The 13,798-nt window shown below is 47.8% G+C and overlaps 1 protein-coding gene across 8 annotated transcripts in view; it reads right to left on the minus strand.

The window, feature by feature from the left end:
- Nucleotides 1-13,798, minus strand: part of eea1 (early endosome antigen 1) — a 155,471-nt gene that overhangs the window by 73,721 nt on the left and 67,952 nt on the right. For all 8 annotated transcript variants that reach the window (XR_009709458.1, XM_061253299.1, XM_061253296.1 and 5 more), the window contains 3 exons: nucleotides 7,956-8,105; nucleotides 7,583-7,702; nucleotides 532-735 (listed from right to left, as the gene is read on the minus strand). Coding sequence is in view for 7 of the 8 variants with exons in the window: in XM_061253299.1 (XP_061109283.1) it covers nucleotides 532-735; nucleotides 7,583-7,702; nucleotides 7,956-8,105 (474 nt within the window). In the remaining variant the exon portion in view is untranslated. The remainder of the gene's footprint in view (nucleotides 1-531; nucleotides 736-7,582; nucleotides 7,703-7,955; nucleotides 8,106-13,798) is intronic.

Here is a 13,798-nt window from a genome sequence, read left to right on the forward strand (position 1 = left end):
AAGCTTCACAAAATGACTGGTCATAAAAGTGAAATATCTGTTTCGGGTAAACAAAAAGGCAATGAAGACTGGTGGGTGTTCAGTGAAAACTTTCATTTTACCTCAATACATTCACATTATATTATTAGACTTCTCTGCTACTGCATCAAGTGTGCACATGGCATGTTCAGGAGGTAAGAGCAGTCGGAGGGTTGCCAGTTCGATCCCGCCCTGGGTGTATCGAGGTGTCCCTGAGCAAGACACCTAACCCCCATTTGCTCCTGACAAGCTGGTTGGTGCCTTGCATGGCAGCCAATCAGTGTGGGTGAATGAGAAGCATCAATTGTGCAGCGCTTTGGATAAAGGGCGCTACATAAATGCAAACATTTAACAGAAGCTAACACTGTATCAAGCCTGGTCTTGAAAACGCCCACTGTTTCTGCCTCCATTACATGCACTGGCAAGCTAATTCCACACATTGACCACTCGCTGTGTGAAAAAATACTTACTAATATCTGTAGGGAATATTTCCATTTATATGTGTATTAGTACCTGCTCCTGTAGGACATGGTTCTTTTCCTGTAGCTGGTTGAATAGAGCAGTTTCCCCTTCTCCTGCCTGTATCTTAGCACATAGGTCCTCCCTTTCAGCCTCTAGCTGGCTCATGGCATCTCTGCTTTTCTGCAGCAGAGCCTCCAAGTTCTGGATCTTCTGGTCCTTATCGCCAATCTGTCGCAAAACCTGCTCCAGATCATTCTGCAACAGAGTGGCAGTTACTCACAAATGAACACATACAGTGCTCAAGACTTACTGGGTTTTTGCTGCTGCAGCCTACCTACTTAAGAGGTTTGACGCATTGTGTGTTCAGAGATGATCGTCTGCATACCACTGTTGTAATGTGTGGTTATTTGCGTTACTGTCACCTTCCTGTCAGCTTTGACCAGTCTGGCCACTCTAGACTGACCTCTTATTAACAAGAACTGAAGAACTGCTGCTCACTGGATGTTTTTTGTTTTTCACACCATTCTCTGCAAACTCTAGAGACTGTTGTGCGTGAAAATCCCTGGAGATCAGCAGTTTCTGAGATATTCAAATCACCCTGTCTGGCACCAACAATCATTCCATGGTCAAAGTCACTGAGATCACATTTCTTCCCCATTATGACATTCGGTCTAAAAAACAGCTGAACCTCTTGGCCATGTCTGCATGTTTTTATGCATTTAATTGCTGCCACATGACTGGCTGATTAAATATTTGCATTAACAAGCTGGTGTAGAGGTCTACCCAATAAAGTGCTCAGAGAGTGTACATGCACACTTGTTCACTCACACACAATGAGTAATTATCTGCTTTCTTAACAGTACAATTTATCAATACATTTTTTTCCCCATTTGGATGCGGACGAGGCCTATACACTAGGCTAGATAAACTGGTACACCAGCTTTAATCAGCCAGTCATGTGGCAGCAACTAAATGCTAAAAAGAATGCAGACATGGTCAAGAAGTTCAGCTGTTTTTCAGACCAAATGTCAGAATGGGGAAGAAATGTGATCTAAGTGTCATGATCTGTGGTCTGTGAATTAATTTCATTGTTTATTTTTGTAATTTATTGTTTTTCATATTCATGTTTGTCTTGACAGTCATGGTATTCCTGTGTTTGCGTCTGCCTTACCATGTACTTGTGTTTTCTTTGTCCTGAACCCCGCCCTCACCTGCCTCTGTTAGCCACGCCCCCTTTGGTTCATTTACATAATCATTGTCTTGATTGATTCCTCGTTGTCTCCTGCCCATTAGCAGCTTCCCTCTGTTATTTAAGTTCTTCCCTTCTGTTCAGTCTTTGTCAGATCGTACCAGTATCTGTCTGTAAGCCTGGTGAGATACACTGTCTAAACTTGTTGCTCTGCTTACCTTTTTGCCGTTCTGTTTGTATTACTTTTTGTTCCTAGTAAATTATTTTTGGTTGGATTTTTTAGTTCTGAATTTTTGGAGAATATTTTTGTTCACGTTCCCTGTAACTTCTGAGCTTTGGATTTTAGTGTTTTACTTGTCCTGATTTTTGGAGGATATTTTTGTTCACATTGCTTGTAACTTCTGAGCTTTGGATTTTTGTGTTCTACTAGTTCTGAATTTTCGAGAATATTTTTGTTCCACGTTTCCTGTAACTTCTGAGCTTTGGATTTTTGTGTTTTACTTTTTATTCCTGTGGTCGGCTGTTGTGCGTTGTCGATTTTTGAGGACTTAATAAACCCTGTTTTTGCGCTCCATTTCTGGTCTGCATTTGGATCCTTTACCGGCATTAACAGTACGATCTGACCAGGATGGACCCAGCAGATCAGAATCAGGCACGGGCTGCCCTTGAGCAGCAGGGAATCGTCCTGGGAAGACATCAAACCCAACTAGAGACCGTCACGTCCCGCGTCAGCGACCTGGCTACTCAGATCCAGTCCCTCCAGCTTACCCAGTCCGCTGCTGCGACCAGAACTGCCCCAACGGCTCGTGAACCCCAACTGCCCCCTCCTGAGCGGTACTCTGGTGAGCCTGGCGCCTGTCGCTCCTTCCTCTCGCAATGCTCCCTCATTTGTCAACTTCAACCTGCCACCTTCCCCTCAGACCGGGCTAAAGTGGCCTTCGTGATCACCCAGCTGTCAGGTCCAGCCAGGGAGGGGGGGAAACGCTCTCTGGGAGGCAGGGCTGCCGTCATGTGATAATTTTCAGGAATTCTCGGCGGAGATGAGACGGGTCTTCGACCGATCCAAGAGTGGACACGAGGCGGCACGTGAGTTACTGCACATCCAGCAGGGGGTCTGTATCTGACTGTATCTGTCTGTATCTGACTACGCAATTGATTTCCAGACCTTAGCAACGTCAACTGACTGGAATACAGTGTCCTTGTTTGATACCTTTCTGAATGGCCTGTCCGAGGGAGTTAAGGATGAGCTGGTCTCCCACGACCTGCCCTCCACCTGCGAGGAGCTGATCAAGCTGGCCATCCGTATTGACGCGCGACACCAGCAGCGCCGGCGCCTGCGAGCCATGGGGAGCCCACGTCGAGGGACCTCCGAGACCCCAGCCTTCCAACACGCTGCCCCGGCCGTCCCTGAGTTTCCCAAGACGGAGCCTATGCAGATAGGTCGCACCCGGTTAACCCCGGCGGAGCGTCAGCATAGAATCCATTCACGTTCCTGCCTGTACTGCGGACAGCCAGGCCACTTCATCGCCACCTGTCCGGCAAAAGCCAACGCTCACCAGTAAGGAGAGGGGTACTGGTGAGCGGAACATCACTAACACCCTTTCCAAGACAACGCCCTCTCCTCTCTGCCATCCTAGAGTGGGGAGACCAGCGACAGGAGGTGGTGGCATTCATAGACTCTGGGGCTGAGGAGAATTTTATTGACTCCGGGGTTGTGGCCCACTGGGACTTGCCGACTAGAGGCCTCAAGACTCCCCTAGTGGCCAACGCCTTGAACGGCCAGCGGCTGGCCCACATTACTCAAGCCAGTGTTCCGGTGAGTCTATGCCTGTCGGGCAATCATCACGAACAATTCATTTTTTACGTAATTGATTCCCCACATGCTCCTTTGGTTCTTGGTCACCCCTGGTTAACGAGAAACAACCCACACATAGACTGGACTAATAAGAGAATTGTGGGTTGGAGCCCTTTCTGCCACTCTAACTGCCTCCTCCAAGCTCAGACTCCATCACCCTCGGCCGCCAGACCCGCAGAGGAGCTTCCGGATCTATCGGGCGTCCCTCCGGACTATGGGGACCTCCAGGCAGTTTTTAGTAAGTCCAGAGCCTCCTCATTACCCCCGCATCGCCCCTATGACTGTGCCATAGACCTCCTGCCGGGCACATCTCCCCCTAAGGGTTGCCTGTATTCTCTGTCCCGACCTGAAACCGAGGCCATGGGTAACTATATTCAAGACTCCCTGGCAGCTGGTTTAATCCGCCCATCCTCCTCCCCTGCAGGAGCCGGCTTCTTCTTTGTCAAAAAGAAGGACGGTTCCTTGCGCCCCTGTATTGACTACCGGGGCCTCAACGACATAACCCTGAAGAATCGTTACCCTCTTCCTCTAATGTCCTCCGCCTTCGAGATGCTTCAGGAGGCATCCGTCTTCACCAAGCTCGACCTTCGGAACGCCTACCACCTGGTCCGTATCCGCGAGGGGGACAAGTGGAAGACCGCCTTTAATATCGCCTCTGGTCATTATGAGTACCTGGTCATGCCCTTTGGTCTAACCAATGCTCCGCAGTTTTCCAGGCCCTTGTAAATGATGTACTCAGGGACATGCTTAATCACTTTGTCTTTGTATACCTGGATGACATACTAATTTTTTCCAAGTCCCTTCCCGAGCATATCTCCCATGTCCGTAGAGTCCTGCAGCGCCTCCTGGAGAACCAGTTGTCCGTAAAGGCGGAGAAGTGCGCTTTCCATCAGAGCACGGTCTCATTCCTTGGGTACGTGATCTCACCTGGAGCCATCCAAATGGACCAAGGTAAGGTCCAAGCTGTGGCTGAGTGGCCAGCGCCCGCTAACCGGCGAGAGCTACAGCGCTTTCTTGACTTCTACCGTCGCTTTGTTCGAAGCTATAGCGCGTTGGCGGCTCCCTTCACTGCCCTAACTTCACCCTCTGTTAAATTCTCCTGGTCTCCGCTGCCGAGGAGGCTTTTAACACCTTGAAACAGCGGTTCACCTCAGCCCCTATCCTCACCCAGCCAGACCCCAAGCGGCAATTTATAGTGGAGGTTGATGCCTCCGATGTCGGTGTCGGGGCAGTCCTGTCTCAACGTTCTCCCAAAGACAACAAGGTCCATCCATGCGCCTTCTACTCCCACCGCCTCACCCCTGCTGAACGAAATTATGATGTGGGCGATAGAGAATTATTGGCCGTGAAGCTGGCCCTCGAGGAGTGGAGGCATTGGTTAGAGGGGGCCATGGTGCCCTTCCTAGTCTGGACTGACCACAAGAACCTAGAATATATCCGCACTGCCAAAAGACTCAATCCCCGTCAAGCTCGTTGGTCTATGTTCTTTTCTAGGTTCAGTTTCACCCTGTCCTACCGCCCTGGCCACAAGAATAAGAAACCGGACGCACTATCACGCAGATTCAACCCATCAGACCGACCCCAGCTCCCGGACACCATCCTTCCCCCACATATATATGTATTGTAGGAGCAGCACTACTTGAAATCAAGTCAGTTGTTGTCGCAGCCCAGGCCAGTGAGGCTGGGCCCAGCCAATGCCCCACTAACCGTCTGTATGTCCCCAGCTCTGTTCGCTCACAGGTTCTGCAGTGGGGTCATTCGTCCCAACTCTCCGGTCACCCTGGAATCAGCCGGACTGGTGGCCGACCATGGAGAGGGACATCAGGTAGTACGTTCAAGCCTGTTCTGTCTGTGCCTGAAACGAAACGTCCACCCGACCACCTGCCGGCCTGCTGCAACCCCTGTCTGTCCCTAAAAGACCCTGGTCCCATATTTCCCTGGACTTCGTCACTGGCCTACCCCCATCCGATGGTAACACCACTATCCTCACAGTCGTTGATCGGTTTTCCAAATCTGTCCACTTCATTCCCCTACCGAACCTCCCATCTGCCAAAGCCACAGCCCTGTTAATGGTCCAGCATATATTTAGACTACATGGCCTACCTGTGGAAGTAGTCTCCGATAGAGGGCCACAGTTTACGTCCACCTTCTGGAGGGCGTTCTGCAGATTGCTTGGGGCTTCTATCTGTTTGTCTTCTGGGTTCCATCCACAGACTAATGGCCAGACCGAGAGGGCGAACCAACAGTTGGAGACGGTGCTGCGCTGCATGGCGTCCCAGAACCCCACCACCTGGAGCCAGCAGTTGCCATGGGCCGAATATGCCATCAACACCCATATTTCGTCCTCCACAGGTCGGTCTCCGTTCGAGTGCTCACTGGGCTACCAGCCGCCTCTCTTCCCAGACCAGGAGGAGGAGGTGGGCGTGCCATCGGCCGAGGCATTCATTGGTCGTTGCCGCTGGACATGGAGACGCACACGTTCAGCCCTTCTTCGCGCTTCTGCCAGAATGAAGGCTCAAGCGGACAAACACCGTTCTCGACCACCGCGTTATCGCCCAGGACAACAAGTCTGGCTCTCCACTAAGGACCTGCCCCTCAAGACCGAATCCCGTAAGCTCTCCCCCCGTTTCATTGGGCCTTTTCCCATTACTAAAGTCATCAGCCCCACCGCAGTCCGCCTCAAGCTCCCTGCCCCCCTCCGCCGTATTCACCCCACTTTCCATGTCTCCAGAATCAAGCCAGTCATCCGTAGCTCCTTACACCCTGCCCCTAAATCCCCCCCACCCCCACGCCTCATTGATGGTTCAGAGGCGTACTCCGTCCGGCAACTGCTGGATGTTCGGCGCCGAGGACTTCAGTACCTCGTGGACTGGGAGGGCTATGGTCCCGAGGAGAGGTGCTGGGTCCCGGCTCGGCACATCCTGGACCCAACACTCATCAGGGACTTCCATCGCCAGCATCCTTCCAAAGGGACGCCTGGAGGCGTCCATTAAGGGGGGGGTACTGTCATGATCTGTGGCCTGTGAATTAATTTCATTGTTTATTATCGTTTATTTTTGTAATTTATTGTTTTTCATATTCATGTTTGTCTTGACAGTCATGGTATTCCTGTGTTTGTGTCTGCCTTACCATGTGCTTGTGTTTTCTTTGTCCTGAACCCCGCCCTCACCTGCCTCTGTTAGCCACGCCTCCTTCGGTTCATTTACATAATCATTGTCTTGATTGATTCCTCCCAGTTCCTCGTTGTCTCCTGCCCATTAGCAGCTTCCCTCTGTTATTTAAGTTCTTCCCTTCTGTTCAGTCTTTGTCAGAACATACCAGTATCTGTCTGTAAGCCTGGTGAGATACACTATCTAAACTTGTTGCTCTGCTTACCTTTTTGCCGTTCTGTTTGTATTACTTTTTGTTCCTAGTAAATTATTTTTTGGTTGGATTTTTTTAGTTCTGAATTTTTGGAGAATATTTTTGTTCACGTTCCCTGTAACTTCTGAGCTTTGGATTTTTGTGTTTTACTTGTCCTGATTTTTGGAGAATATTTTTGTTCCACGTTTCCTGTAACTTCTGAGCTTTGGATTTTTGTGTTTTACTTTTTATTCCTGTGGTCGGCTGTTGTGCGTTGTCGATTTTTGAGGACTTAATGAACCCTGTTTTTGCGCTCCATTTCTGGTCTGCATTTGGATCCTTTACCGGCATTCCCATAACACTAAGTCACTTTTACCGTGGAACAATTGTTGGTACCACACAGGGTGGTTTGATTATCTCATAAACTGCTGATCTCCTAGGATGTTCATGCACAACAGTTGCTAGAGTTTGCAGACAATGGTTTGAAAAACAAAAAATGAGCGAGGTCAGGGGAGAAGGGTCAGACTGGTCAAAGCTGACAGTAACACAGATAACCACACATTACAACAGTGGCATCTCTGAACACACAATGCGTCAAACGTCTTAAGTGGATAGGCTACAACAGCAATAGACTAAGAAGTACAAAAATAAGTAATAAATACCTAATAAAGTGAGTGTATATGGCCATACTGTGCATAACTACTATGAACTGGTACCTGGGCTTCCCTCAGCTTGTCGTTGGTGCCCTGGTGCAGAGCCTGGACCTCCTGTTGGCTCTGCCGGGCCTTGTCCAGCTGGTGCTGCAATTCCAAGGATTTGCTTTCATTCTCCTTCAGCTGTGCAAATGACAGTTTCATTCACAATCAGCATTTGTTTTATTGAACATTGCCATGATTGGGGGGGGGGCATCTGTTTTTTGTGTCCCCCCTCAAAACAAATGGCACAAATGAAATTCACTTATGCAAGACTCCCATATACATAGCTTAATAGTTCACGTTCTCTATAAAACTGTAATAAGTCTTAATATGCTCCACAACAGATGTAGTCAGCATCTTTACCTTTATACTTAAATCTGGTGTTGGAATATACCTGCTCCTCAATGCGTGAAAGTTCAAGTTGCAGTTCTGCCACCTGCTGCTCACGGCCCTTCAGCTTCTCACCAGAGAGTTGTCTCTGTTCCTTCAGACGGCCCTGCACCTCCTCCAGCTGATGCTCTGCCTCAAGCAGCTTGGCCTGCAGCTGGAAGGGAGTGAAAAGAATCACACTGTGTCCACAATTCCACAAAACATAGGCCATATGAGGAAAATGAAACAACAATGGCAATTACAAGCATTAGTCACCAGAGCCATAGAAAGAGAGAATTGCTTCAACTCCATTCACACCAATGGGACCACTTTAGAGCAATGGTGGATCGTGGAGTCTCAAAAGTTCCAAACATTGCAGCAGCAGAAGACAAAATCAACAGTATTTTGATACTTATCTTATCAGCATATATTTGTATGAAATTAACAATGTGGCTTAAAGCATGTAAGTTCATAAATTTCCACCAAACTAGTAGATCTAGGTAACTCAATGTTAACAGATGACGTGAACATTATTGAACACTCAATCCAACTTTACCCTTCAGCTAGGTTAAAGTTAGCCAGCAACACATATTGATTGTTATGTAATGCTGATACAAATAAACCATGAATGAATGGGATGTGGGAGAGGACGCAGGCGCTGATTGTTCACCGCTTCTCCACCAGACCTATGTACTTTATTTATTTTTTTCCTACCTTTTATTCAAGTATTAAAGTTAGTTTTAAAAGTTAATCTTTTAGCCCTCTTCTCTCGGCGACTCTATGGCCACCAGCAAGCCATATTTCCTCTGATTGCTGTTACTACAAACCGGACGACTCTGCCTACCTCAGACATCTGCTGGTTCCAGTTCTCCACTCTCCGGAGCAATGGATTACCTCCAACCTTCCACCGCGACCCAGCTCTCGGCTCTTCTCAGCGTCGTGGCATCGTGAGGCTAAAGTGGTCGGGCCACGTCTGCCTTGGACCGCAACAAACCTCCACAGCTAGCCTCCAGCGCTCCATGGCTAGCCTGGCTAGCTTGGCTATCGGCTAACAACATCCAGGGCCTCCATTTTCCTGAAATTATGCTGCAATACCCCATCTCACGCCTCCGAGAGCTGAACAATCACACAATTCCAGCGTGTGTTTCAGTCATAAAAAATCTAAGACTTCTTCGCCGACCACGTTACATCCACAGAAGCACCCGTCGTCAGTTTGTTTACTCCCAGCCCGGCCACAACATACCATCCATCCGCTCAGCTGAGCGCCCCGTCGCATCTGTTCTACGTCATCAGAACACTGTCGCCTTCAGAGCTTGTAGCCTTGGAAACACCGCAAGATTGCCACAGCCCTGGCAGCATTATGGAAAACGTGGAGTGGATTTCCGCGTACTCATCCCCATACAGAAATTCACCACTTTACCAACAATCAAAATAGAGCTTTTTAATACTCAATCCCTCACACTTAAAGCTCCACTCATCTGTGATCATATTATGGATAAGGGCTTAGACGTCATGTGTCTCACCGAAACCTGGCATCAGCCTGAAGTCTTTTCAAGCCTGAATGCAGCCTGTCCACCTGGTTACTGCTATATCCAGAAAGCCCGCAGTACTGGTCGGGGTGGCGGCCTAGCCATTTTCCATAAGGATGAGCTGGAAATATCATCCCTCCCCCTCCCCCCACCATCCTCATTTGAATGCCTTGCTGTTCAATGTAAACCACCTTTCCATATGACAATAGTACTTATCTACCGGCCACCCAAACTTAAACCAAATTCTGTCTTCATCGCCGAAATCCACGACCTTCTCACAACACTCTGCACCTCATCCTCAAACATAATAATCCTCGGAGACGCCAACATCCATGTTGACAACCCCTCCTGCCCCTTTGCATCTGAATTCCTGCAACTCATCGACTCCCTCAACCTCTCACAACAGGTCCATGTCTCCACACACAGGAAGGGCCACACACTGGATTTGGTCATCACTGACACCGCCCCGGTCAGCAATCTGGTCGCCTATGAAATGGGCGTGTCCGACCACAAGGTCATTTCCTTCATCCTGCCATTTCCCCCCTCCCACACTAAACCCAAACGTCAAATTCATTTTAGAAGCCTAAAAAACATTAACCCAGACACCCTGACTGCAGACCTCAACCTTCTCTCCTCTGCCACCCATTCATCAGCCACTGAATCAGTGGCATTCTACAACTCATCCCTGAGCAGTCTCCTGGACACCCATGCCCCACTACAAACTCGATCCGTTACCTTCTCTCGCTCAGCTCCATGGTTCACCAGTGAGCTACGAAAAAAGAAGACGGCTGGGCGTGTCCTTGAGCGGCGTCATATTGCCTCTGGACTAACGGTCCACAAACTGGCCTACAGGGACCATCAAAAGGCCTATTCAAAGGCACTCAGTGAGACACAGGCTAACTTCTTCTCTAACATCATTAACAACACCCCTGGCAACTCAAAACAGCTCTTCTCAACCATAGACCACTTCTTAAAACCACAAACCCCCACAAACAGAGCAGCCACAATAGAACAGTGTAACGAATTTCTTGCGTTCTTCAGAACAAAAGTTGAAAACATTCGTTCCTCCCTCTCCGCCCCCCCTTCTTCATCCGGGCCGACTGTTAGCCCACAGCCTGGGCCTTCCCAGCCTCTCTGCTGTTTTTCTCCCACCACGCAGCAAGAGGTTGAGGACACCATCGGCCGAATGAAGCCTTCCACCTGCTCCTTGGACCCCCTTCCCACAGCCCTGGTCAAACTGCACATCAAAGCCATAAGCCCCTTGATCACAGAAGCCATTAACCACTCCCTACAGTCTGGCCACGTCCCACCAGCTCTGAAAATGGCCATTATCACTCCCCTTCTCAAAAAACCCACCCTAGACCCGGAACTTCATGCAAACTACAGACCCATCTCCAACCTCCCGTTCCTCTCCAAGGTCCTGGAGAAAATAGTCGCCACCCAGCTACAACATCACCTGAACAGCAATAACCTTGCCGAAAAATTTCAGTCCGGTTTCCGCTCCGCCCACAGCACTGAAACAGCACTGGTCAGGGTCACCAACGACCTTCTCATGGCAGCTGATGCTGGCTCTCCTTCCCTCCTCATCCTCCTGGATCTCACAGCCGCTTTTGATACCGTCGATCACACCATCCTCCTACACCGCCTTCACTCCACCATTGGACTCCGCAATACCACTCTGGACTGGTTCAAATCATACCTCTCCGAAAGAACCGAGTGCATCTCCTTGGGAGGTGCTAAATCCCAGACCCAGCCTGTCACCTGTGGTGTCCCCCAAGGATCTGTACTCGGCCCTACCCTATTCACACTGTACATGCTTCCCCTCGGCCGTGTCATCAGCAGGCATGGATTGGCTTTCCATTGCTATGCTGATGACACACAGCTCTACATTAAACTGGACCCATCATCAGCACAGTCACCCTCATCCACACTCACCATCTGCCTGGAGGAGATCAAGGCGTGGATGAAACAACACTTCCTGCACTTGAACAGCGGCAAAACAGAAGCCATCCTCATCGGCACCCCACACCAGGTCAACTCATCCCCCATTACATGCATCACCTTTTCTGGCCAGGCTATCCCACTGTCATCGGTCATCACCAACCTGCGTGTCAGAATGGACCCCCACCTCAACTACGAGGCCCACATCAAACACCTCTGTAAAACATCCTTCTTCCACCTCAAAAACATAGCCAAACTCCGCCCCACTCTGTCTCTGCAGGATGCTGAAAAATTAGTCCACGCCTTCGTCTCCTCCAGGCTCGACTACTGCAACGCACTTCTCATCGGGATTCCAAGCAAGAGCCTTCAAAAGCTTCAATACATCCAGAACAGTGCTGCTAGGATCCTGATGAGAGTGCGCAAACATGATCACATCACTCCCATCCTCCACTCACTACACTGGCTCCCCATCTCCTCCCGTACAGAATTTAAAATCTCCCTGCTGACCTACCAATGCGTCCATGGCAACGCACCCCCCTACCTCAAGGAGCTGGTCAAGACTCAGCCCCCCACCCGCAGTCTCCGCTCATCAAACACTTACCTCCTCAAACCCACCAGGACTAAGCTGGTCACTATGGGAGGCCGGGCCTTCTGTTCTGTCGCCCCTGAACTGTGGAATGCCCTCCCTGCCCACCTAAGAGCACCACAGTCAGTCGACTCTTTCAAGAGCGGTCTTAAGACCCACCTATTTGGAAGAGCCTACCCACATTTTTAGTTTTAGTGATGATGATGTCTGGATACTGCTGTTTTATTTAGCTGTTTTTAGTTATTTTTATTTTTATTTGTATTCTCTGATGTTTTTGACTCCTGTAGCACTTTGAGATTCTCGAATGGAAAGTGCATTATAAATTAAATCCATTATTATTATTATTATTATTATTATTATTATTATTAATGAATAACATTACTAAATTAGACACAGAGGCTCCATGTGTGTTGGGGAAAATAGACATTTATTAGTTAAATATAGTCAAGCCTAATATTAGGGAGGACAACCAAAAAATGTATTTCCGGAAATCAATACGAATATGATTCAAATATCAGTTTAACCTTAAATTAACATGTTGCGGACAATAATTGTGCTTATGTGGAATTTTAATGTGACAAAATGACTGTTTTTGTGGCTTTTAATCGCTCATTTTCCAGCATTCCATCAATGATAAGAGCAGAAAAACAGACAGGATTCACTGAACATTCCATTGTTTACATTTATGTGGTTCGAAAACGGTGACAACATGGTTCTTACTGGTTTACATACGTTTATGACTTTACATGCTCATATATAACAGTTGGTGGCAGTTTGAACTGTCAGAATTCTGAAAAACGTCCAGGTCAATATTTTCGCTGGACACTCGGTATGTCCCGCCTTATAAGTCCAAAGTCCCATTGCCGTTGACTGAAACCGAATGCTTTCATTTTTATGGTTTGAATGACCAAGTACTATTAAGCAACACATTTCATGTGTTATTGCTATTCACTTGTGCTAGCTACATCATGCTAACCTCACATGGGGATCATTAAAGGTTACCAACTCACTAGCATGTGAAATGGTAAGCTCAGTTTAAAATAAATGCATGTTCATCACTAGGGCATATTATTGCGGTTCTAAACTATTCTAAACTGGCAATCGGCAAGCTTCAGTAGTTTGAGCAAGCAATCTGGCAATTTCAGGGGGTTTAAAATGCCACAGGGAATTGAATGCTACAGTATTAGAGTTATCAAATAATTTCCGTAGCTGTTGGTTGACTTATTGTAACGTTATGTAGTTTCTTAAAGTTCACAGAAGATCTTTGTTTACACGCAAATTCAAACTACCCGCAAACTGAACGTAGCTTTCCACTATGCTGTATCTACAAATAAACAAAGCAATATATCATTGGACAAATGTTGCACTAAATATTACAATACGCTGTCCACAAGCAATCGGTGTCCATTCCAGAGGGTTAAGAATGCAGACACCGCATGGAATTGAATGCTACAGTAGGCTACTATAGCTGTCAAATATTTTTGTGTGTTTTAAATCTGTAGATGTTAGCTCACTTATAGTTTATTCTATGGCATTTCTTCATCCGTGTTTATTCGTTGACATGCAAATTCTAACTAATGGCAAACTGAACATCGCTTTTTATGTAGATTATCTGCATAAAAATAAATAAAGCAATACATCATCATTCAAGCTATTTATCCTTCGGATATTGAAAACGAAAATTCCCCACTTTCCACGAAAAATGGACACGTTAATCTCACCGCCACAATTCACACGCCATATAAAATGCAAGTTTAGCGTTACATTAAAATATATCAAATTGTACAGAGACCTGTATAGGCAGGAAAGTAA

Source organism: Conger conger, chromosome 8, assembly GCF_963514075.1.
Source record: "Conger conger chromosome 8, fConCon1.1, whole genome shotgun sequence".
Taxonomy (NCBI): Eukaryota; Metazoa; Chordata; class Actinopteri; order Anguilliformes; family Congridae; genus Conger; species Conger conger.